This window comes from Solanum pennellii, chromosome 5 (genome assembly GCF_001406875.1).
Source record: "Solanum pennellii chromosome 5, SPENNV200".
In the NCBI taxonomy this organism is placed as follows: Eukaryota; Viridiplantae; Streptophyta; class Magnoliopsida; order Solanales; family Solanaceae; genus Solanum; species Solanum pennellii.
Window position 1 is genome coordinate 74,421,956 of NC_028641.1, and position 26,681 is coordinate 74,448,636.

General features: G+C 34.0%; 4 protein-coding genes across 6 annotated transcripts; 3 read left to right on the top strand and 1 right to left on the bottom strand.

The window, feature by feature from the left end:
- The first annotated feature begins 96 nt into the window (after nucleotides 1-96).
- LOC107020959 (macro domain-containing protein VPA0103) lies at nucleotides 97-6,600 on the top strand. Of its 3 annotated transcripts, XM_027917279.1 has the most exons (8): nucleotides 97-519; nucleotides 2,407-2,455; nucleotides 2,536-2,638; nucleotides 2,736-2,831; nucleotides 2,918-2,992; nucleotides 3,767-3,836; nucleotides 5,272-5,337; nucleotides 6,036-6,600. In XM_027917279.1, exons 1-8 carry the CDS (start codon nucleotides 163-165, stop codon nucleotides 6,105-6,107), a joined length of 888 nt encoding a protein of 295 aa, XP_027773080.1. In that variant the 5' UTR covers nucleotides 97-162; the 3' UTR covers nucleotides 6,108-6,600. The 3 variants fall into 3 exon arrangements, with proteins under 3 accessions (XP_027773080.1, XP_015076997.1, XP_015076998.1); XM_015221511.2 differs by lacking the exon at nucleotides 5,272-5,337; XM_015221512.2 differs by lacking the exons at nucleotides 5,272-5,337; nucleotides 6,036-6,600 and adding an exon at nucleotides 4,771-4,993.
- A 2,397-nt stretch (nucleotides 6,601-8,997) lies between these two features.
- LOC107018969 (extensin-2-like) lies at nucleotides 8,998-10,122 on the top strand (the record flags this gene model as incomplete). The annotated part of the gene is made up of 1 exon (XM_027916901.1): nucleotides 8,998-10,122. A coding segment is annotated over exon 1 (1,125 nt), but the record flags the coding sequence as incomplete, so codon positions are not given.
- A 1-nt stretch (nucleotide 10,123) lies between these two features.
- LOC114077211 (extensin-2-like) lies at nucleotides 10,124-12,955 on the top strand (the record flags this gene model as incomplete). The annotated part of the gene is made up of 1 exon (XM_027916902.1): nucleotides 10,124-12,955. A coding segment is annotated over one exon (2,604 nt), but the record flags the coding sequence as incomplete, so codon positions are not given.
- Nucleotides 12,956-13,355: 400 nt separating this feature from the next.
- LOC107020713 (CBL-interacting protein kinase 18-like) lies at nucleotides 13,356-17,049 on the bottom strand. The gene is made up of 2 exons (XM_015221177.2): nucleotides 16,895-17,049; nucleotides 13,356-15,316 (listed from the first exon to the last, which is right to left on the bottom strand). Exon 2 carries the CDS (start codon nucleotides 14,981-14,983, stop codon nucleotides 13,661-13,663), a length of 1,323 nt encoding a protein of 440 aa, XP_015076663.1. The 5' UTR covers nucleotides 14,984-15,316; nucleotides 16,895-17,049; the 3' UTR covers nucleotides 13,356-13,660.
- Between the last annotated feature and the right edge of the window lie 9,632 nt (nucleotides 17,050-26,681).

The window sequence follows — 26,681 nt, forward strand, 5'->3', positions numbered from 1 at the left end:
TGGCACTGGGCAGGCGTTAGCGCCATACGTGGTTTTACAACTTTTGCGGAGATCGATATTTTTAATAAACAGTCGCGACCGATATTTTCGATACTTTTATTTTTTTCCCAAATATTTTCTCACTATCGACTCCAAAGTCAAAAGTGACAATCAAGTAGACAAATGAGGTCTCTTCCTGCAACTTATCACAAACTCTGTTCAACACTCTTACGATATTTTCCTTCCTTTAATACCCCTCAAAACTTTCAAAGCTCACACTTTCAGTCCTCCAAAAACTTCTACACACTGAACCCTACTACTGCCATTCACACTTTCATCAGGCCCATTTCCGTCATTTCAATTAGTCCTCAGCAGTTGATCGCCGTCGTACGGGGCAGAAGATCGAGTATCGCCGGCGTTTCAACCATGGCCAGCGGCAGAGAAAATTCAGTTACGTTTCAGTTAACTCCGTCGAGCTTGTTGAAGATTCAGAAAGGTGATATTACTCGCTGGTCCGTAGATGGATCCTCTGACGCTATTGTAAGTATTACGTATCTCTGCTTTTGAATTTTAGCTGAATCATTTCTAGTTTGAATTTTTCAATGTGTATTACTGTATGTTGCTGCGCTTGTTTTGTATTTTGCTATTTTGCTGTGTTATTTTCTCACGATCCTGCTGCAGATACTGTTATGAACCCATGTGTACTGTGGATTTAGTTTTTCAGTTTTTCAAAATTTTGTTTGTTTGTAGTGTTTTATAATGAAAAAGGAACTTCCTTTGTTTCAATTTATGCGATAGAAATTCTTTTGAAATGGCAATCGTAAACATTACATAACATTCATGTGGCTACAAGACTTTTGAATCTTATCGTCTTAGATATATCATAATTGGAGGTGAAAACAGGATTTTTAGTTTTTCGGTTCTGGAATACAATTTATTTTGCTTATTGGGTTTTGAATAGATTATTTATTCATATTAAATGAAATTTTAATGCAAATGAAGGGTTTGAACCTAAGCTACTGGGTTCTTCAGCACCTGTAACCACTGTGCTGTCTCTGCCCTTGTTCATAACATTTGTGTAATTATAAAACCTTTTCAGTGTATTTGATATGGGAATTAAACTATTGAAAGCTTGTTAGAGATGGATTCTTCTTTCATAGAGATAGGAAAACTCTCTAAGGAGTAACTTTTCAATAGTTCAAGTAAAATCTTGGTGGAAGTAGAGTCACCCTGACTAAATTATAACCCTTGAGAACAACGGTGATCTCTAGGATGGGTGTTGTTATAAGGCCAACAGTAAAAAGGAGGCAGTGAGTTTGTTAGGTTGTTAGCTCATATCATTAGGGATCAGTCACTACCACCTACTGAAGCTTTAGCTTGTAAATCTGTTTGTCAAAATATATTCTAATGTACATTTTGTATGGCTGTGATAAGCTACTGTGCTTTTCCTCTATCTACCTCTGTCTTTTTCTCATTTGACTGTAAGTTCTCACCAATATTTCTAGATCTTGATAACCTAGAGCAGAATAAATACAGAGAATTCATATAGTCAATTCAACAAATTTGGGTGTGAGTGATTAATTAGACACTAGACTGGCTCTATGTTAAAAAAACAAGACTGAATTTCCGACAGTTTTGAATCTTTTGTTGGATTCATTTTTATAATTTAAATGTCGAAGTTGGAATGGTCTCACTTGTTCTGGTACCAGCTGTCATTTTGAGGCATCAAGAAGATGCATAACAAACATCTGCATGAAAGAGGAAAGTGTCTGCTCATGTACAAAAGCTAGGCTAAACTAAGGAGCAAACACAATCCAAAGGAGTTCACAGCTAAATATAGGGCTCCAATTGAGCGTCACCAGCGGTCATCATTGTATTTCTACGTGCCATGTGCTTGTGTCTGGCTTTGAAATGAAATCAAATGCTGCTAAGTTGCCCAAGCGCCTTTTTTCTCTTGAAATGAGAATTTTGCTTTGAAGTATACAAATGTTACGATGTTTAAGTCTTCGACTACATTCTTATATGTTTTATTTGTTAAAGAAATTTAATCATTCATTGAGGAAAAGTTGAAGATTAGATAATGAAACCAAGCAGGTTGGCTATATCGACAGCTTACCTAACTGAATAATAATAACTTTAACTTTGTACACAGCTTGACTTCAGATTTACTTGTTTGTAAATTTCAGAAGTACTTTGGATTCATTCTTGAACTATAAACAACTTCAAGCACAATAAAAGAGGAACGCAGAACTCTTATATATTTTCAAGAAATAAAATGTCCAGCAGACCTTCTCTATTAAAGCTGATGATATTTTCAGTTCTGCTTATGATCCTTTTTTGGGCCTTATGATATATTTGATTTTGTCTATCCTTCTTGATATTGTGGTGTTTGGTTGTGGCCTTCATATTTGCACCACTTTTATACAGGTCAATCCTGCGAATGAGAGAATGTTGGGTGGTGGTGGTGCTGATGGAGGTAATTCTCTAATTTACTGCTGAAGTGTTGCTTCTTTTCCATGATCTATGTAGTCTAATTTCAGTTTTGCCCATTTCTAGCCATACATCGAGCTGCTGGTCCAGAATTACGAGATGCATGCTATAAAGTACGAGAGGTACAGCCTGGAATTCGCTGTCCAACAGGAGAAGCAAGGATTACCCCGTATGTGCGCAGTCTTTGGCTCCAGTAATGCATTAGAACAATAGGTTTTTGTAGTATGTTGTCAGTAAACTTACATTGTGGTAGGAAAATATTGCAGTGGTTTCAGATTGCCAGCTTCTCATGTAATCCACACTGTTGGACCAGTATATGATGCTAACCCGAATCCTAAAGCCTCCTTGACAAATGCATATAGGTTTGTGAATGATTGTTAATATTACTCGTAAATTGGTTTTGTTGTCATACCTTATTTGATTCTCTTTTCTGTTAATTATACTGCAGAAATAGCCTGCGTGTGGCAAAAGAGAACAACATTCAGTATATAGCTTTTCCTGCCATATCATGTGGGGTCTTTGGGTGAGTTCATATGGATTAACCATGCATTTCAAGTTTATAGGAACTTGAGCTTATTAAGCTATGGTTGTGATGGTTACATCTCCAAGCTAAATAATCCACCATCTATTGAGGATGAAAGAAGAACATGGTGGGGCTACTAAAGAATAAGTTTTCTACGTTATCTGACATTTAAGTGCCTAGATAATGGTTGTCTAATTTTTTTTTAATGTTCTGTAGGGGACTGACTAAAGTGAAAACTGTTGTTACAGCGAACCTACATTAAGAAATGAATCAACTGTTGTGTTATTTTCACAGCTTACAAATTCTGTCTTCTGAATCTTTCTTTTTCATTTCTCCACTTAAAATCAGCCAACCCGTAGTTTTCTTGGCACAAATTGTTGCATAAAAATTGTAGTTTCAATTCCTTTTTCTGTTTGTTTCATTGTGTGTCATGAATTAAATTCTGCACAAATAAATTTCTATATCCTGGTGATTTACGTTGACTGTTGAATGAGAAAATTCGTTTAATAGTCCTCAGTTTGAGCATATCAAAGAACTAGCCTTTTTAATATGACTATGTTTACCCCTGTCTTTGGCTACCGGCTTTTAAATATTGCCACATGGTGCATATGATCATTTGGAAATTCCAGTTTATGAGTGCTTCCTGGCTAACTTGTTTGCATGTTAATGAGCTAGGAAATAATGTTTGCAGTATGGTCACCTTTTTAGGAGCAATATATAATCTTACCTGTTATAGATGGTTGCCCCTAATCATTATTTTTTTGTACTTCCCAGATATCCTTATGATGAAGCTGCCACTGTGGCTATATCTACTGTCAAAGAATTTGGCAGTGACCTTAAAGAGGTATTGTTATTACTGCTTATGATTTTGTTTTACTTAGAACTTGATTGGCAATATAGATCACATATTCGTTGAGACTATTAAATACTTCATAGTGTTCTTATCCTATGCTGGTGAAAATTGTCCACCTGAAGCAGAAACATTGATAATGGTAGATGTGGCTCCACAGTTGCTGATAGTATGTTGGCATCTTGTTTCTAGTTTTCTCTTATTTTTCCTTTTTGCTGATAAATATAGATAGAAACTTACTTGCATCCAGATAGTACCCAAGAAAGTGATGTATATAATGAATTGTTAAGGCTCAAGCTCTTCGTGGAACAGCCAAAGCATCTTCACTGCCATACAGTATTCTTACAGAAAAACATAAAGAAGTGTGAGAAAACACTCCTAATATTTTGGAGTTAATTTACACTCTGAATCTCTTTTATTTTCTATACAAGTCACAAAAGGCGCATGGGGACAACATTCTCTTTTAGCCCATACATGAAAAAACTTTCTAGTTCTGGAATGAAGATGGCTATCTTTGCCCAATCTATTTTGTATCCAAACAATAAGAACAGAAAAGACCAATAATAAGCCACTACCTTGAAATGGTACCTGAAATAAACCTGTGGTTTTTGCCCACTAAAACTGGCTAGTGAAAAAGCCCCCTTGGTGTCTATTGGCATGTTCCTCCGGAGGATTGAACTTGTTACAATTCATGGAGTCCTATTCCGTATGCTTTTTACTGCATAATGCTCTGATTGAGATGAACAATTTAATAGCTAATTGAATCATAACAATTTAATAGCTAATTGAATCATAATGTTGATTGTGTTACCACTTAAATGTCATGTGGTATGAGTTGTCTCTGGCAACTTCAAGTCTTCAACGCTATTATTTCCTACTAGCAATATAAAAGAGCCATATCTAATTGTTTTTTTTTTTTTTGAAACAGAGCCATATCTAATTGTTGAAACACTGCAATTGCTTGAACAACTACTCTGGTCGTTCTTTTTTAGTACTAATACTTTGATCACATGTCGTCAAAAAAAGTTGTCTGAAATCACCTGATATCATTTTTAGATGAACTTGCTGAGGGACTTTTTGAGTTCCACTGGTAGGTGAATGGAATTTTTGGTGGGTTAAATATTAAATTTAAGACTATCTCTTAGTTTGAAGTCGAGAGGTTTTCATTCGAAGATGTCCTTTATACTTTTTCTTCTTCTCTTTTCTGGCACACAAATTTGTTGTTGAAAAAGGTAATAATGCCATATATCATCATCACAAAGGTTGTGCATAAACCATCGTTTTACATTTCAATTGAAATAAAATAATCTCCTTGCTCTTCTAACAAGGATTCTATGATATTTATGAGAGATTCAACATCATCTAGGAGATGATCTTTGCACCAAAAAATAAAATAAAGACTGGCAGTTCATCTTGACTTTCTCTACAGAGTTGTGAGTTCCTTCAAAGCATCTTGTGTTTCTCTCCTTCCACGCAATCCACCATACTCAAGCAGGTATATTTGCCATCATTTTTTCTGTCTACCAGTACCTACAGTGTCATTCCAGCAGGCCAACTGCTCTCTATTCTTTGGCATGGCCCACCTGATTCGTTTAAATGTTAGTTGCCAAATCTGGCTGGTAACTCTTTTTCTTATGACCAAGAAATTCGTTTGGAGTCAACCCCTTGGGCCAACTGTAGCCGGGCATGATGGGTGTGCCCCTCTATCCTTCTCCTAAATACCAAAGCTGATTCGCTTGGCACAGGGCTCAAAACGTGACATAAGACATAAGTTTCTCAGCCTTTCCCAATTGAGTCTATAACTTTCAGTGTTGGAAGAGATGATTTATGCTGTCACAATCTTCTTCACACAAGAAACACTTACAACACAGCTGCAACCCTTTTCCTCAATAAATTTTCTAGTGTTAAGCATGCTTCTTAGCTAGTAGCTAAGAAAGACATGACATCTTGTAAGGTATTTTGACTGAGTACTGCATTCTAATGTGGTACATTTCCACCCGCAAATGATTATTATACTATTCAAATTTAAACCGATAATCTCCGTTTTGTACTTTTCTTTAAACACAATAGTGTTACCAAAACCATCTTTAATCTGACAATAGAACATTTTTTTTTATGCTTAAAGATCATGTCCTGACTGTTAGGCTGATTGTTAACTACAATTGTGTCCTCTTACATTTGTCATAATTGCAGGTACACTTTGTGCTATTTTCAGATGAAACTTATGATGCATGGGTGACAGCAGCGAATGAACAGTTGAATTGATTAGTATGTTTTACGAGTATTTGCAAGATGAAGGTTGCGGCAATGGATATCGGTGAAGTATAAAAACATACTCAAATATTGATATGTCAAAATAGATGAGTCTGCTGAATAAATATTTTGTGCACACCTATTTGCTTCTTCTACACTCTATCCAAACAGATTTCAGTCATTTCTTGATCCCAAAGATGTCAAAATATATAACTAGTGGGAAAATATGCTACTTCAGTTAACGAGAAAGAATGACCTCTTTATAACAGTCGTCCTGGTAAAGAGATTTCAGTTGGTACAAGTAACTCTGTCCACTAAAACTAGGACAGATTATCTAGCGTTTTTTTTTTGTTTTGAACCTAAAATTTCAGGGCTCTCAATCACTTCATTGACCACTAGGTCACACCTGTGTGCTTATGCAGTTGTATACCTTTCTCGGCTTTTTGGCGAAGATTAAGTGACTTTTTCAATGTTTTCAATAAATTGTGATTAGCATTGGTACTCATTGTAAAGTTTGGATAAAGGACGTCTGTTGCGTTCAAAAAAAAAAATGATAAATGGCTTAAAATATTCTTGAAGTATCAACTGACCCTTCATTTTTGAAAAGCCGAAGAATTTATCATCTTTCACATCTCAATTTCAAAATTTGAGAGCTTAAGTTTGTAGGTTATTATTGTCAAAATCATTTGAAGAATAATCTATTTTACTTTGTTCATAATTAGTTGTTCACTTTTGAATTGACATATTTACTAAAAAAATAATTATTGACATAGTAAATTTTCTATTTACTCCTATTAATTCTGAAATGAATGAACTAAAAATTTAAGATTTTCAAAAAATTTAACATTTTCAAAGTAATTAATTGAGGGCATATAGGTAAAAGAAAATTTGTCCTTTCTTGAATTGTCAATATAACAAGTAATTATGAACGACAAAAAAAAAAAGGACAAGTAATACGAGACCGAAAGAGTACTTAAATTTAGGTTTACTTACTAATTTGGACATAAATTTAAAGGATAAGTAAATTCAATATGGGAGGATTTTACTTTAAAAAGAAGCTTGAAGTTTTTCTTTTTATTTATTTATTTATTTTAATGGGGTTCTTTTTAGATGGGGTGGGTATGAGTTTACTTGGTAAATCCAAATTTGGGTCTGAATTTGATTAGTTTCTACATTTCTTCTAACTCCAAAAAAATCAATCTAATTCAAAATATACACTTTCACTAATTTTTTTTTACTAATTATAACTAAAATATAGTTGGATAAACTTGCATATCAATATGGATATGCTATATAAATAAATATATTGAATTCTCATATGTTCTTTAACAAATAACAAAACAAGAAAGAGCAAGTACATAAAAAAAATTCAACAATCCACGTGAAAATTGAATAAACTACACTAAGTTACTAACTTTGCCCATGTTTTCTGCAACAGTAATTTGTTTAAGTACGATCAGATCTCTTTATAACAGTCATCTTCTATAAATATATTTCACTACGGCAATTACGTTTACGTACGATAATAATGTTGTTACCAGAAGATATGAGCAATAATCAAGTGTGGTTGTCACAAAAGGTCATGAAATAATTCACTAACATAATTTATGTCTCTTAACATAATTACTAAGTTAGCATGTTCATATTTTATACAAAATTACAATGATTAACATGTTTAAATAAAAACATATAATATGTATTTGTTCACCTCTAAGAAAAAAAAAATTTAAACATTTTCTTCTCTACTTCTTCTTCAATAAGAAAATAAAATGGCTGGTAGAAAGAAAATAAAATCCAGTTTATTGTTATTCATAATATTGTTCTTATGGTTGGTATTTGTTGGAAAATTTGTAATGGGCTGGGCCAGCCCAATAACAAGTGGTGAAATAAAGCCCAAGAAAGTTGTTAATCAGAGATTTAATGGAATATTTTCAGAGGATAATGATAATATCAAGGCTAATGAGGATTATGATGGATTTGATAATTTCTATAGACAACATGAAGATATTCCAAGTCCTGGTGTAGGTAATTGAAATGAAAAATATCGTACGGTGGTGTCAGGATCAGTTTGCGTGTATCGTAACTAATTCTATCAGATACCTGCTTTGAAAAATACAGTTTATCATGAGAACACAGACTATACTTAATGTTTTTGTTTTGTTTTATTTCTTTTCCACATAATGTGTATTGTTAAGTTTGGGAATTTTCACATTTGGTGCTTTTATGATTATTGCAACCGTAAACATTTGTCATTCGATTGTTTTGTTCTTAAACATTTTCATTATTTCGTATTTCGTAAGTAAAATGATAAGGATGGAGGTTGCCGACTAGAGGATAGAGAAGGAGACAATCAGTATAAATATCATTTACGAAGCTGGTTTTCTCTATACTCTTTTAAAAAGTCATTTTTCTGATTTTTAAGATCCTCGATTTTCTAGAAAAAGCATTTTCTAAAACATCAACCGAAAATGAAAAAAAGTGGTCTTTCATACCTAACACACCCCTAAATGAAACTTAAAATGTTAATTAATAGTCTAAATATCCTTTCTCCTTTAGCTTCTTCTAATGTTTTAGTGGTTAGCCATAACTATATGATATATCACCACAATTACACAAATCAGCAAACTTGTTAATTAGCTTAAAGAGATGCTTATCAAGGGGATTATCTTTTTAACCATTACTTTTTTGGTCATTAAGAAAATGTCTTCCACTAAGTAATCAAAGAACAAGTCCTCATTTTGACTTTAATATTATCTTAGTGGGCTACCATGAAGCCATTCCACAAATACATACATATAAAAAAGTTTTACATTTTGCTATATAAAAGGAAATGTCATTAACTATACAAAACAAGTCTTAGTTCTTCCTTTTCAAGTGTAGAATTGATTGCAAAATACAAAAAATGGGAAGCTTTGGTAAATTGGGGCATTGGCCTCTACTTGCATTTACTTTAGCAATTTGCTTAGTAGCCAGCACTGTTGTTGCTGATTACTCTTATGGTTACACTTCTCCCTCTCCTTCAAAGTACTACAAGTCGCCTGTTCCATCAAAGTACCATAGTCATTCGTATAAACATTCTCCATCCCACTATTACAAGTCGCCTGCTCCTTCAAAGTACCATAGTCATGTAACGGTCACTTATAAACATTCTCCATCACACTATTACAAATCACCTGCTCCTTCAAAGCACAACTACAAGTCCCCATCGACAATTAAGTATTACAAGTCTCATGTTCCTTCAGTACCATACTACAAACCATCTCCATCTTACTACAAATCTTCTCCACCTCCACCACCAAAATACATTGAGAAATCACCAACTTACTATAAGTCACCTCCTCCACCGTACTACAAACCATCTCCATCTTATAAATCTCCTCCACCTCCACCAAAGTACGTTGAGAAATCACCAACATACTATAAATCACCTCCTCCACCACCATACTACAAACCATCTCCATCTTACTACAAATCCTCTCCACCTCCACCAAAGTACGTTGAGAAATCACCAACATACTATAAATCACCTCCCCCACCATACTACAAACCATCTCCATCTTACTACAAATCCTCTCCACCTCCACCAAAGTACGTCGAGATTTCACCAGCTTACTACAAGTCGCCCCCTCCACCATACTACAAGCCTTCTCCATCTTACTACAAATCTCCACCACCTCCACTAAAGTATGTCGAGAAATCTCCAGTTTACTACAAGTCACCCTCTCCACCATACTACAAGCCATCTCCATCTTACTACAAATCCTCTCCACCACCACCAAAGTATGTCGAGAAATCACCAGCTTACTACAAGTCGCCCCCTCCACCATACTACAAGCCATCTCCATCTTACTACAAATCCTCTCCACCTCCACCAAAGTATGTCGAGAAATCACCAACTTACTACAAGTCGCCCCCTCCACCATACTACAAACCTTCTCCATCTTACTACAAATCCCCACCACCTCCACCAAAGTATGTCGAGAAATCACCAGCCTACTACAAGTCACCCCCTCCACCATACTACANCTTACTACAAGTCGCCCCCTCCACCATACTACAAACCCTCTCCATCTTACTACAAATCCCCTCCACCTCCACCAAAGTATGTCGAGAAATCACCAGCCTACTACAAGTCACCCCCTCCACCATACTACAAGCCCTCTCCATCTTACTACAAATCCCCTCCACCTCCACCAAAGTACGTCGACAAATCACCAACCTACTACAAGTCACCCCCTCCACCATACTACAAGCCCTCTCCATCTTACTACAAATCCCCTCCCCCTCCACCAAAGTACGTCGACAAATCACCAACCTACTACAAGTCACCCCCTCCACCATACTACAAGCCCTCTCCATCTTACTACAAATCCCCTCCCCCTCCACCAAAGTACGTCGACAAATCACCAACCTACTACAAGTCACCCCCTCCACCATACTACAAGCCCTCTCCATCTTACTACAAATCCCCTCCCCCTCCACCAAAGTACGTCGACAAATCACCAACCTACTACAAGTCACCCCCTCCACCATACTACAAGCCCTCTCCATCTTACTACAAATCCCCTCCCCCTCCACCAAAGTACGTCGACAAATCACCAACCTACTACAAGTCACCCCCTCCACCATACTACAAGCCCTCTCCATCTTACTACAAATCCCCTCCCCCTCCACCAAAGTACGTCGACAAATCACCAACCTACTACAAGTCACCCCCTCCACCATACTACAAGCCCTCTCCATCTTACTACAAATCCCCTCCCCCTCCACCAAAGTACGTCGACAAATCACCAACCTACTACAAGTCACCCCCTCCACCATACTACAAGCCCTCTCCATCTTACTACAAATCCCCTCCCCCTCCACCAAAGTACGTCGACAAATCACCAACCTACTACAAGTCACCCCCTCCACCATACTACAAGCCCTCTCCATCTTACTACAAATCCCCTCCCCCTCCACCAAAGTACGTCGACAAATCACCAACCTACTACAAGTCACCCCCTCCACCATACTACAAGCCCTCTCCATCTTACTACAAATCCCCTCCCCCTCCACCAAAGTACGTCGACAAATCACCAACCTACTACAAGTCACCCCCTCCACCATACTACAAGCCCTCTCCATCTTACTACAAATCCCCTCCCCCTCCACCAAAGTACGTCGACAAATCACCAACCTACTACAAGTCACCCCCTCCACCATACTACAAGCCCTCTCCATCTTACTACAAATCCCCTCCCCCTCCACCAAAGTACGTCGACAAATCACCAACCTACTACAAGTCACCCCCTCCACCATACTACAAGCCCTCTCCATCTTACTACAAATCCCCTCCCCCTCCACCAAAGTACGTCGACAAATCACCAACCTACTACAAGTCACCCCCTCCACCATACTACAAGCCCTCTCCATCTTACTACAAATCCCCTCCCCCTCCACCAAAGTACGTCGACAAATCACCAACCTACTACAAGTCACCCCCTCCACCATACTACAAGCCCTCTCCATCTTACTACAAATCCCCTCCCCCTCCACCAAAGTACGTCGACAAATCACCAACCTACTACAAGTCACCCCCTCCACCATACTACAAGCCCTCTCCATCTTACTACAAATCCCCTCCCCCTCCACCAAAGTACGTCGACAAATCACCAACCTACTACAAGTCACCCCCTCCACCATACTACAAGCCCTCTCCATCTTACTACAAATCCCCTCCCCCTCCACCAAAGTACGTCGACAAATCACCAACCTACTACAAGTCACCCCCTCCACCATACTACAAGCCCTCTCCATCTTACTACAAATCCCCTCCCCCTCCACCAAAGTACGTCGACAAATCACCAACCTACTACAAGTCACCCCCTCCACCATACTACAAGCCCTCTCCATCTTACTACAAATCCCCTCCCCCTCCACCAAAGTACGTCGACAAATCACCAACCTACTACAAGTCACCCCCTCCACCATACTACAAGCCCTCTCCATCTTACTACAAATCCCCTCCCCCTCCACCAAAGTATGTCGAGAAATCACCAGCCTACTACAAGTCACCCCCTCCACCATACTACAAGCCATCTCCGTCTTACTACAAATCCCCTCCACCTCCTTCAAAATACATTGAGAAGTCACCAGCCTATTACAAGTCACCCCCTCCACCGTACTACAAGCCATCTCCATCTTACTATAATTCCCCTCCACCTCCACCAAAGTACGTCGACAAATCACCAACCTACTACAAGTCACCCCCTCCACCATACTACAAGTCGTCTCCGTCTTACTATAAATCCCCTCCACCTCCACCAAAGTACATTGAGAAGTCACCAACCTACTACAAGTCACCCCCTCCACCGTACTACAAACCATCTCCATCTTATTACAAATCCTCTCCACCACCATCAGAGTACATCGAGAAGTCACCAATCTACTACAAGTCACCTCCTCCAAAGTACATCGAGAAGTCACCAGTCTACTATAAGTCACCCCCTCCACCGTACTACAACTCGCCACCACCACCAGTTACAAACTACTACAAGCAAACACCCACGTATGCCTCACCTCCTCCACCAGCAAAGTACCAAAAAACTCCCACCTATAGTTCACCTCCACCCCCACCAACCTACTATTGATTTTAAAGTCACCTTGCCTCGATAATTTTCATTATTCCCTTGGCTTTTGACTTCTTTGCAATCATCTTTTTCGGAGCTTTTTCATTTATTTTTCTACTTCAGTGATCTAAATTATATGTATTCTTGCATAAATCATTAATTTATGATTCGACTCATTGTATCAAAGATCTTTTTTGATGTAATTTATTGAGAAATCTATTTCTTCAATATTATGTGTCAGATTAGAGATGTATTTTTTTAAAGTCATCTTTTAGCTTCTCAAAACTACCTTTTTTTAAAAAGAAAAATCTATGGTGCCTTGAATATTTTAATGAAATATTATCAATTCTATAAGATTCTTCAGAGTTTTTCCAGAATGTTTTTATGTTTTTTAAAAATAAAATAACTAAACCTTCCTTACGTTCATACATTTGTATTGAGCCGAAAATCTATCAAAAACAATTTCTCTATCCTACAAAAATAGGGGTAAAATCTGAAATTGCTTTGAAATTGTGATGTGTATGTAGTTTTTGTTATTGTAAAGAAAAAAAATTATGCAAATCTTATTTCCTAACAAAAGGATAATAATCAACACACATCTGGAAATATGTTACAAGTCACCTGCTCCTTCGAAACACAAGAAGCCACGAACACGAATAAAATATTATAAATCACCGGTTTACTACAAGTCTCCTTTGCAATAGAAAGCCAGTAAAATGTAGGATTACTCATGAATAACAACAATGAAAGCAGATCAAAGGAACTCGAAAATTTAGTAAAACAAGTTGTCTCTATTAAGCTTAGACGGATGGCCTAAAACAGGCTGATACATAGTAAATCGACAATTACAACAAGAACCAAACGGACAAGTTGAACGTTAAATACTGATAGTAAAGTGAGATCAACTTACAGAGTAAACGTTACGAGATCAGAAGCTCTTTTTAGTGACATCTACTAACGATTAGCTGGCTGCTCGCCTTGCCAAGCCCAAACAATTTCCTCAAGAGCAGGTCTTATAACTTGTTTCAGCAATTTTTGGTACTCTACCTTATCACCATACGACTTTTTCAGCTCAACTAAGTGGAAGGACGGAGTAATTTCAGATATTTCAGCATCGATGGACAAAGTCTCGTATCTACCTTCACTCGATCCCTCTAATCTCATAAATCCAGCTTCTTTCTTCATTACTTCCAGCTTAAGATTCCTCCCAACTTCCTCGAGTTTGGACATGATAGAAGAGGTAGGCTTTGCGGAAATGAACTGCAAGTCTTCCTTCTGATCCTTTGTTATGAATAAACCAGACAAGTCAAATCCACTTGAAAGAGAGATTATATCAAATGCATTTAGATTTGTCGGTTTTAGCAACTCTAGCTTTGACACTGAGGGAGAGATACTGTTATGTGTAGCGTTGGCGTCTAGGCTAAACTTTTCCTTTTCTTCTACTTTGGTTACCGTGTTTCTAGACTCGAAACCTTTCTTGAACCATGAGCTTTCCTTTATCTTTGCTATGGAAATCCTTGTACGAGGGTTTGGATCAAGGATTTTAGAAAGTAATCTCCGCACCTCTGGTGGGAACCAATTAGGACATTTGAACTCAGCCTGCTTTATCTTCCTATAAATCTCCATAAGATTTGAGTCTTGGAATGGAAGATAACCGGCTAGCAAAACAAATAAGATCACCCCACAAGACCAGATATCAGCTTTGGCGCCATCATATCCTTTTCGACTAATCACCTCAGGTGCAACGTAAGCTGGGGTTCCACATGTTGTGTGGAGTAAGCCGTCCTGCCTCTTAGACTCAGCCAAGGCGCTTAATCCAAAGTCTGATACCTTAAGATTTCCATCCTCATCTAGAAGCACATTTTCTGGTTTCAGATCACGGTGATAAACATCTCGACTGTGGCAACATTCAACAGCGCTAATCAATTGCTGAAAGTACTTCCTAGCTAATTTTTCCTTGAGTCTCCCCTTTGTCAACTTTTTGAAAAGCTCACCGCCTTTGGCATGTTCAATGACTAAATAAATCTTAGATTTAGTTGCCATGACCTCGTATAGCTGTAGAACATTTGGATGTTCAACTAGTGCCATAACAGATATCTCTCTCTTCGTCTGTTCAATCAGTCCGGCCTTAAGAACCTTCTCTTTGTCAATTACCTTAACAGCTACACTCTGTCCCGTTTCAAGATTCCTTCCGTAATAAACCTTAGCAAAGTTGCCTTGACCTAATAATCTCCCCAAATCGTATTTTTCCATCAGTACATTTCCTTTTTTCTCCATTTGAACCAACAATTCTTGTAACCACTAAACTTACTTTCTCCTGCTGATATGATACTCGATTTTTTAACAGGCAGGAGAGGCCTTGTTGCAGACCTCACCCGGCTCCAACAAAACTGTGCTTCAGCATGTCGGGATGTTTAAGGGTTGTGGCTTCACTGTTCGTCTGGCACGAGAAGTTAAGTTTATTCTCAGCTGCATCATTGAGATCACTACGGATGAAGCAGACTAATTCCAATGCACATGAAAATTCAGAAACCTCCAATAGGTAATCGTTGTCGTACAATCCCATCCTTCTGCATCCCAATTATATTGCTTTCATAAATGTCACAAGCACTGAATGTCAACAGGAAAAAGAAAGAGAGAGTCAAGAAATATCAATATAAGCTTAACAATACGAAAAAATCGATGACTGTGAAAAATAATTTGCAAATCGAAAGTAAAAGATATAAAGGAAAAGGGGTAAAGCAAAAGAAAAGTATATCAACATGAATATCACATTTTAACTTATGACACACTCTACCTCAAGAATATAACAGCAACGAAAACGGTTCCAGATTTATGATTTTTTTCCCCTCAAAAACTATGAAATCAAACTAAAGGGGCATCATGTTCCATAACATTGGAGAAACTTAATTCATCAAGGTCAGAAATGTAGCTAGTATAGTCGTTTCATATTCGGATCTACAACAAAGATCGAATTATCCTGGACTGGCATACCAATTATTACATGTATACATCAAGCAAGGAAAAGAAAATGAAATTTAATCACCCTTTTTAACTCTCACCAAACAAAACAAAAGATGCAATACGAGCTAATGAAACATAAAAAAAATACTTTTCAGATCATATTGTGAATTGTCACAGGAACATTCAGACAAAGGAATGTTTCTTGGAAACACTCTACCTCCAAGGGCGGAGGCGCGGAGCTATAGGTAGAGTTTGGACAAATCCATTTGCATTTGCTTAAAACCCAATATTCGTATTAGGATCTATGGGCTCGATGGTACGTTCAGAATTCATAAACTTCAAATTCTGGATTTGTCTCTACCGACCTCAAAGATAGACCCTTGTCACCCCATCCACCCACACATCACCCCAGAGAAAGGCAAACGGAACCCCAGTGCGCTAAGCTCCCACTATGCACAGAGTCCAAGAAAGGGTCAAACTACAAAGGTATGTTGTACGCAGTTTTACCCTATAATTCTACAAGAGGCTATATTTCCACCGCTCAAACCGTAACCTCCCGATCACATGACAATAATTTAACCGGCTACGCCAAGCCTCCCCTTCACCCTAGAGAAAAATATTACTAGAAAACTCAATAATACATGATTAAATAAAAAATGTCCTGCATCCAACAGCCAATATTGATGCATCCATGCAATATTCAATAAATCTACAAGCACCTTGACAACCCTCAAACATTCATGACAATAGCCAACACCAAAATTCACTAGGAATATATGCAAAATGGACCAAAATTAACATGCAATTACCATGGGCAGATCTAATCAATAAAGTTACTGATTCCACCGAACTCAATAATTACAAAATAAAAATTACTTGATAATATATAATACTCCATCTGTTTCCTGTTTACGTGACACTTTTCATTTTCTTTCAAATTCTTTTAAAATAAAATTTATATGTTCGTAAACTACGTAAAATTACTATAAATCACGAGGATTCATAATTTAAAATAATTAAAAGATATAATAAATTTATAATTAAAAATAAACTTATTTAAATCTCCAAATCTGAAAAGCTAACACATAAACTATTCGGAGTATATTTTGTATCCAAACATAACTCCAATATACAAATATCATTTTCTAACTATTTTTTTTTAACGATAACTTTAAATTTTGAATCCATCTTTACAAATTCGTTAACCGAAGCAAGAAAAAATACCTGTTGGCCAAATAAAGGGACTCTTCCGGACGGATCCGAAGCAGAGAAACAGAGAGAAAAAGGTTGAGATTAATAATCTGATTTTTTTTTTTGCAGAAAAAAAGCACAGATTTAAAAAGAGGAAAAATTATTTGTTTGGTGAGAGAGAAAATTTTGTATAAATTTGGTAAGGCTTCTAACAATCGACCAAACACAGACCTATGACACGTGGTAGGTGTATCGGGAAATGAGCTGATTTGTTTTCATGAAACAAAAAAAAAAAGGGAATCAAAAGAGCATCTAGGAGGAGTTTATTCCTTTTGGACTACCAAGACATAACAAAAGCAAAAATAATACTACTCCGTTCGTCTGAAATTATTTGTCATGTTACGCTTATCGAAAGTTAAATTTACGAGTTTTTAAAGTTAAATTAGATTACATTAATTTGATATTTTAAACAAAAAAATTAGATATTCTAAAACTATATGAAAAGTACTATAAATTATAATTTTTTGCACATTAATATGATGAAAAAGTACATCTTAAAATGTTAGTCAAAGTTTTTATAGTTTGACTCTAAAAATAAAAATAATGACAAACAATACCGGACGGAAGGAGTAATATAATTAGTCTAATCGTGATGGAATAGTAAATATTCTTACATTTTTATTGAAAAAGTTTTGAATTCAAGTTTTTTCATAACAAATTGCCTTTGGTAGGGAGTGGTTTACCTCCGGTGGCGGAGCTACATACACTTGAGAAGTGTCGACTGACACCATTTCGTTGAATATTATAGTGTATCTATTCAAATATGAATTTTTTTCGATATACACATGTTGACACTCCTCGGCTTCTATGTAATTTTGCTTCCTTATATTTTGATACCACTTCATCAAATTCTGGCTCCACCGCTGTCTCCTCCCCCCTTCCCCCCCCCTCCCCAAGTGTGGATTTTCTAGGTACGGAGTTGTTTTTGTAGGGAATGTTTTATCTCTAATGTGAAATTTTTTGACACAAATCTAAATTTAATTAGACAATGTGGCTATCGAATATCAAGTGGCAAATCAAGAAACTATAATGTAGTTAGTGTAGTTTTATGATTTATTCTTATCTTAGGAAGATAGAGATGTTGTTTTTAATAGGTATTCAGTATCAAAAAGATCAAGCGTGTAAAGTAAATAGCATACCGAAGAATCATGAAAAGAAAATAGTAGCAAGAATAAATAATACGATAACTACTGAAGCAATTGTTGGATGTTTTGTAATATATAGAAGTCTTTGTATTGAACAGACATTTGTTCATGGAAAATTATGACCTTTATGAATAGTCACTTATTCATAAAAGAACATAAATCTTATGAAAAGTCATATATTCATGAAAGGACGTGACTCTTATAAAGAGACATATTTTAAGTTCTATAAATATAAAGACTCTCAAAAAGTAGTCTAAAAAGAATGTGCATGTATACATAAAGGACTTTGTTATATCCTTAAATAGTAGAATTGTTTGTATTTACCCCAATATTATATGAGCGACCTCCCTTTTAAAAAAATGATTACACACCTCAAAGCGATTATTTTCTTTAATTTATACTTCATATTATTTTTTCTAAGGATTTTTTTCTTCAATTAATACTTCATATTATTTTTTCTAACGAAAGAAACAACAATTAACAGTAAAATCAAAGAGTTTTGACAACAATAGTGATAAGAAAACTACCTCAACTATTTACTAAGTCTAACATTCTATTTTATTCTTCGATCTCTGTATATTTCTATCTAGACAAGTAATGCAATTCTCAAGGGTTGTTTGAAAAGTTCAATAAGGTCATTCTTTAGTTTAACTAAAAAATGTGCGCTTTTGATCATATATAATTCGTAACAAAGAGATAAATTGAATAGAATCATCGTAAATATTCAGAATATTGTAATGATATTGATGAGATTGCAAGATTGAAGGCTTATCTAAATCGCGTTTTTAACATAAACTTTGCATGCTAAAGTATTTCTTAACACAGAGATATTTTAGAGCTATAAAACATAAAGTCGACTCTTAAATTATGTCGAACAAACTGAAATGTCAAATTGAAAGGCCACAATTAACACAACAAAAATTAATACAAAAATAAAAATATTATTTATAAATTACAATTTTTCTTATTTCAATATGTGGATAAAAACAAATTGTCTTAAGTTTCCAAGGCAGACAAAGTTGGCCTAAAGTTTAGTTGTCTATTTATTTTTGGTTAGAAAATATGGACCACTAATTATTTTAAGGCTTAAGTCATCGATAGCCACTTAAAGTTGTTCGCAAATTTCACTTAAACACCTCTTCTTAGGCTTGTTCCAATTGAACCCCCGTACTAATAAAAAAATTTACCTATCAAACACTTTATAGACAATCAGCTGAAATAAGAGAGTGTGTGTTATACACTTGCTGGTGATGTGGCATAGTAACTAATTAAAAGAAGACACGTGGTATTGGACCTAGAATAACTAAAAAAATAATAAGGAAAAATTATATATTTTTTTAGAAATAAAAGAAAAAGAAAATCACCATTACCCTTCTCCTCTTTCTCCATAACCTTCCCCAAATACACCATAGACTACCATTTTGAAATCTTACTCTTATCCTCAAACTTCATTTAGATTTATTGATGTTCTTTTTTCTTCTTGTGTTGTCAGTTCTTTAAAATTTAAATAAATTAACAATTTCAAAGAATAATTTCAAAATCATATTATTCTTGCCCCAAAAAATGGAGTTTGCCGGAAATAATGAACACTAAAGTAAAGTAAAAAGATGATTGATCACTAATTGCTCGTTATTTTAATTTTTTTTAATCTTTATTTAATGAAATTTGCTTAACATCCCATTTCAAAGGAAAGGAATCTCTGTTTCATCTTCTTCCTTTTTTTGTTTTTCTTTTATTTTAAGATTTTTATTTAATTTATGTTTGGGTTTAATTTGACAAAATAGATGAACAAGGTTAGATACTTTTGATGGCAGCAGAGATAACATTTTTTACGGCTGAAAAACTTACGGTGGGTAATTTGAATGTGTAGTTGGTTGTTTGAAAGGCTAAGGTTGTTTGACAATGGTAGACTTGTGGATGATAGCAACCGATTTAATAAACTGGTATATTGGAGAAAGAGAATGACTGAAAATCGAAAAAGAAGGAGAAAGAATTATGAGTGGTGATGGTTGCAGAATTATGAGCGGTTATGGTTGCAGCTTGCCATGGAAAAATGGTGATGAGCTTTCTCAAAGAAGAAGAAGATATAAAATCTTTTTTTTTTTACTGAAAAGTTATGCTTTCACGCTCCTTTCTTTGTGTGTACTACAAACGCTTTGCCATGTCAGCAAAAAGGGTTTAATAGGTAAAAAATTTTGTTGTCTAGGTGTTCAATTGGAACAAGCCTAAGAAGAGGTGTCAAAGTGAAATTTGCGGACAACTTTAAGTGGCTATCGATGACTTAAGCCTTATTTTAATTTGGTTTTCTTTTATTTTGACGCAAGTCAATATTGTATGGCGCTAAAGAAGAAGACATCAATTATGGTAATTATGAGCACATACAACTAAATTTAATTTGTCGAGTTTGAAATAAAAATTGAAAAATAAATTACAAGTAGTTAACTTATTGATGTAATTAGAGATTAATCAAATCTTGAAAGAATGGACAATTAGGAAAAAGTTTTTTTTAATTTCCTTTTTCTGTGGTTAAATAGGAAGTTGTCAAGATATGAACTAAAAGAGGATGTCAAAAATTTGTGTATATATAGATGGTATTAATCTCCGTCTTTATATAATATCATGCGTTCATAGTTTAATGATAAATTTACAAGAAAAAACCAAGGCATGAGGTAGAACAACAGTGAAAAAGTGGCTAAAAGATAAAATAAAATTATTAAGTAATAAGCAAACACAAAATAAGAAAAAATATTAAAGTAACGGCTCGAAAACACCAAACCAATCATTACATATAATGAGTTTTGTTATTGTTACCTAATAATGGATTTAAATAACATGAGATGATAAAATTTATGTAACAATATCATATTGTACTATTATTGTATTGTATCGTATTTTTATAACGTTTGAATATATTGCACATTTACCCTCCGTTTTCACATACAACAATTTGAATAATAATCATTAAAAAAAAAGTATAGTAGTTTATTGATAGAGCTATTATAAAAAAGTAAGGTAAAGAATTAAAATAGAATTATTGAATAATAAGTAAAGTCAAAATGATAATAAAATATTAAGGTATTTAGTAACGCGATCACACCAAGTCAATCTTTACCTAAAATAAAAAAATTTATCATCATTACCTAACGATACGATTTAGCAAAATTTAATTAACCATCAAAATAAATATAATATTTAACTAATAATATAATACAATACAACGAACAACATCGACAAAAATTTCAAGACACTAAAAATAGCCAATTCTATGTGACTTGCCTCCACATAACACAAATTCCTTTTCAGTCCTCGAAATACTTCTCTGGTCATCCCATAGCGCACGATAAAAATTTTTGTTGCTAAATAATAAAATTTTATCACGAAAATCGTGATAAATTAGCTAATTTTTGTTTGTACACAAAATCTATAACTAATTTCTAATTTTCATTTTCCTTTTTTTTGGTTAGTGTATTATACTTTATGATAAGTGAGCTAGCTTTTGAGTTCAAGAACGATAGAATTTAAAAGAAGAAGAAAAATTAGTAGCTCTTTTTTTTAATTTTGAAAATAGTGTTTGAACAAAATAGGTGTTATTTTTTTAACTTTGTGAGTGATTTAATTGAGAAAATATTTTCTTTTTGCAATTTTACTAATGTCCAAAGAATTTTTTGAAATAATATTTTCAAAAAAGTGAAAACTCTCAATGATGTCAAAGCTACATGTATATAGGGTGGGGTGGCTTTGGGAAAGGAAAGAAGTGGTTTATTATAATGTTTTTATATTTTAATTAATATTGCACAAAAAAAATATTACTCTCATGCTTAGAAATCTATTTGAAATCAAAGTACAAATATTACTACTAATAATTAATCCTAGATCCTTATAAGCAGGTGTGGTGGTGATTTGGATTTTGAACATTTTAATGTCGAAAAATATATTATCAAGTAATTATCATCTCATCATAAGTCAAGCTCATCAACTCGAAAAATGAAGGACTATGTGAAATGTTAATGAGTCATTAACCTCCATTGTCACTGATGCACTCATTGAGGGGATATTCGTCAAAAGGTCGACTTGTGGTGCCGTTGGAGGAAACACTAAATTAGACAAGGACTAAATTTAGTGTTAATTTCCTCCAACAACACCACAAACAGACTTTTCGACGATTATCCCCTCAATGAGTGCAGGAGAACAATGTTTATGGCTCAAATGGCTTTCCACATAGTCCTTCATTTTCTGAGTTGTTGAGCTTAAATGATGATGAGATAATGACTTTACTTGATGATATAACTTTTGACATTAATTAATATGTTCAAGATTCAAATTATCACCACAACTACTTATATATGGATCTAGGATTAATTATTAGTAGAAATATCTTTACTTTGATTTCATTTACATTTCTAAGCTTGACAATACTTTTTTGTGTAATGTTAATTAAAGTAAAAGAACATTATAATAAACACAAAATATATAGTACTTGTCTTCATATTATTTGTTGAAAATCACAATTATTTTTTTGTTTATGTATCGAACACATTAAGATAAGTAAGAATTTACTTATAAGCTTTGAAAAATATTTTTTAAAAGACGAATACACCCTAAGTAAGTCAATATATGCTAATCTAAAAATAAATTAAATAGCTTACTCTATATACTAAATTATATTGACATGAGAGTGAAGGTTTGTGAAAGATTTGATTTCTCTTTAACCGAAGATTTAGGTCTAATAATATGATAGTACAAAGAAGTCTTATGGGACCTATATAATTGAGGAGATTGAAAATGACATAAGTTTATATTATGATTTATCGGTTAAATGTGTAACTTGTGCTCCTATATAAAATTATACATTTATTATTTATATTATATTATGTATACTCTTCTAGTCTCAATTCATGTGTCTCGTTGAGCTGTCAAAACTAAATCATAAATTTAAGATCTGTGTGATTCAGTTAGATTTTGACATATTAACAAGTAACAACCTCATATTTCATTAATTATGCTCATTTTGACTTGTTTAGTTTAATCGATTTTAAAATTAGCTAATATATAACTCAGATGAACTCATGAGAAATTTTATCTAAATAATTTTAACAAAGTCATTGTTTATATGATATGTTTTGTGGAGTCATAAGGTAAAAGGAAAAAAATTATCAGGTACTCAAACAAATAATATGAAAAAAACTTTAAATTTAAAGCTTAGTAAAAATGGTTAGCTTATTTCAACTCAAATTATATTTAAATGGTCCAAAGAAATAACTATTTATGAACTCAACTCATTTTGACTGTTATAAAAAAAAAAAACCAAAAAAAAAACACTCATTTTGACATGTTGAAACTCATCCCAACACTCTCGTTTGATACCTCCTAGTGGCACAATTGAAATTTTGAAATTTAAACTTCTAAACTTTGACCATAATCCGTATATGAAAGCTCATATATATATATATATATATATACCTAAGAAGTACAATCAATCATAATAACTTTTTTTAAAAAAAAAAACTTGATTGACTATAGAAAATAACAACTTTCAATTCTTTTGTACAATTATGATAAAATAATAATAATAATCAAGAAATGGATACTTAAATTAAAGTTATGATCTATTGATTTCCCAACATAAAAAACTTATAACTTTAACAAATCTCTCACCAAATTATCTTGAGCAATTTAAGAAACTACCAAAAAAAATATACAACATCTAAATAAAAACATTAACCTATAATGCAAATAGCAATTAGAAAAAATAAATGTATATAAAAAAATGACTTTCGCAAAAAAATCAAGCTAACAGCCTTTTGAAATATATAAAGATGGAAATAAATAAAAAAAATTGAGCGAATTGCTTACCTGATTAAGAGAAATTGTTGATTTGTTCCGATCGATTTGCCTCCCCTCTCCTCTGGGGCCGATCGCATCCACTTTTGGAGCCCCTCGCCTTTGAGTACGGCAGCAACTCAGACATAGACATAATTAGAGACCTAAACTCTTGAGTCAATTGCCCGTGAAAGAGAGCTTACTCCCAGATCTGACCCCCCCTGTGTAGGAGTTCAGAAAGGCCAGAAGATTTTGTACAGAGCGGCGGATATGTATAGGGTTTAAAATTGACTCGTTATTTTCTAAGTTAAAGAAATGAACTTCACACTGAATGAGGCTCAAGTTTTTGAGGTTTACATTATATAGTACTCTATATACCTAAAAGGGTAAGAATGTAATTATGATAGCTCTTTATAAAACTATCAAAATGGGTTGGCCCAACTTAACCTTAACGGGCTAGAGAGTTAAATAGGCAGGGACGGGTTGTCCCTTTTAATTAAAGAGCCTATAAAATATCAGCCTAACCCAGCCCTTAGCGGGCCACAGGTTGGGACGGGTTGACCTTCAACCAAAAAATGGACAATATTGCTCTCTTAGAAAGAGCATCTAAGAGTATCGAACGTTGACTTTTATGAACACGACATCAATACATACAACACTTCGATGGATACTTACAAAAATACATTTATGAATCACACACTTTAGTATTTACATACAAAAATATATAATAGTCAACGTAAGATTTAGCGGAAAAATATTGATCATTCCAACATTCCTTCCACAAAAAACTAGCTAGTTTAAAACAAGTGATTTTTTTTAAAAAAAATATTTATTGATAAAAACTTTACTAATAAAACACTACTAGAAATATATAGAAAAAAATGTTTTTAAATATTCAAAGCCCACGGGCTAGCCTCTAGGACTTGCGGATTAGACCTACGAGGCTAGCGAGTCAAATGACGCTGAGCTAAAAAGCCTCGTTCCTAAATGAGTAAAAAAAATTAGGTCCAACCCCACTTAATTCAAGGGTTGAATTGAATCAGTCTAGCAGACCAAACTTATTTTGACAGCTCTAATTTTATAGGGTTAAATAGATTACCCGACAAGGAAGTTAGTAATGCTCCTGCATCAATAAACCACTAATTATAAAACATTAATTTGTTCAATAATTGTTAGTCAGATTACCCAATTTAAATAAGTTAGTTTTGCGGTTGGATAATTAATATTGTTCGATTTTAAATAACCTTAGGAGAAAATAATATGTATATACTTATCCACATCATATTAGTTGTTAGATTTCGTATTTTGAGAGTATTCAATTTGATTATTCTTTTCCAACTAAATTGAATTTTATTGATTTGACATTTTTTAAATTATGATTTAAGTATTTAAAAATTATACAAAAAAATAATTTAAGTTATTGTTCTTTTCATATTAATACAATAATAAAATATTTGTTTGAAAATACTAATCATACTTCATGTATATAGTTTAATAGTGAAATTGAAACATGACAAGTATTTTAGACGGATGGAGTAAGAGATTTTATTTATAGACTTCCTTATATCTAGCCATTTCTTCAACTAGGGGTGGACATAGTCTAGCGCAACTCGAAATTCAAATTGTTTGCCTATTTAATTTTAATTTTTGGATTATGAATTAAATTCGAATGTTAGTTTTAAAATTTACGAATTTTAAATTAGATATCCTATTCAGGGTTATGAATTTTGAATATATGAAAATTCAATTTTTTTATGTCTTATATTTGCTCCTACCAATATCAATGTGCCCATTTCTGATAAACCTAATTTCCGAAGATTCGATAGATTATTACCCTACGATCCTATTTATTATGTATTAAGTTCAACATGAAACTATGATGTATGGTGAAAAGTTAGAGGCCTCAACCCTTGTTATCGTAGAAGTATACAATGTTTTTTTTCATATTAATTTTTCAAATTTTAAAAAATAGTTATCCCAAATTACTTATGAATATATAAAATCAAGACGAAATTAATTAAATGTTTCTCATTGTATCCTTACAGTTAATAGTTTTTAAAAATGTAAACAAGTAAAGTTCCAACAATGTTTTCAAAGGGTAATTTAATAAAATAATTCATTTGAAAAGTCTAAGAGTGAGTTTGTATAAGGAAAAATATTTTCCAATTTTTTCATGTTTGGTTGGCTAAAAAGTTTGGAAAAATATTTTCCAAATCAACTCATTTTCCTCAAAATTAAGAAAAGTGATTTTCCTTCAAAAATTAAAGAAAACATTTTCCAAAACTTTCCTCGAACTTCAAATTACATTTTTTGTTGAAAAAATATATTTAAAAATTATTGTAGAAAATATTTTCTATTTTCAAAATTTTATTTTTTCACCCCACTCGTCTCTACCAGGATCCCCCAACCCCACCTCCGAAAAAATTAAGTTGTTTCTCAAAAATATTTCAAATTTTTAATTTTTCACCGCACGTCCCATACTCGGGACCCCCTTACTTGCCCCCATCCCTCTCCCAAAAAAATTGAGTTTGTTTTTAAAAAATATTTTCAATTTACAAAAAAAATTTCAACTTCAAAATTTCATTTTCACCCTACCCTTGACCCCACCACCCCCTACCCCCACCCAATTTTTTTTAAGTTTGTTCTTAAAAAATATTTTCAATTTCAAAATTTCATTTTTTTCACTCCTACACTCGACCACCCACCCACCCCCAAAAAAATTTGAGTTTGTTTTTAAAAGATATTTTCAATCTCAAAATTTTATTTTTTCACCCTTACCTTCGACACACCTCCAC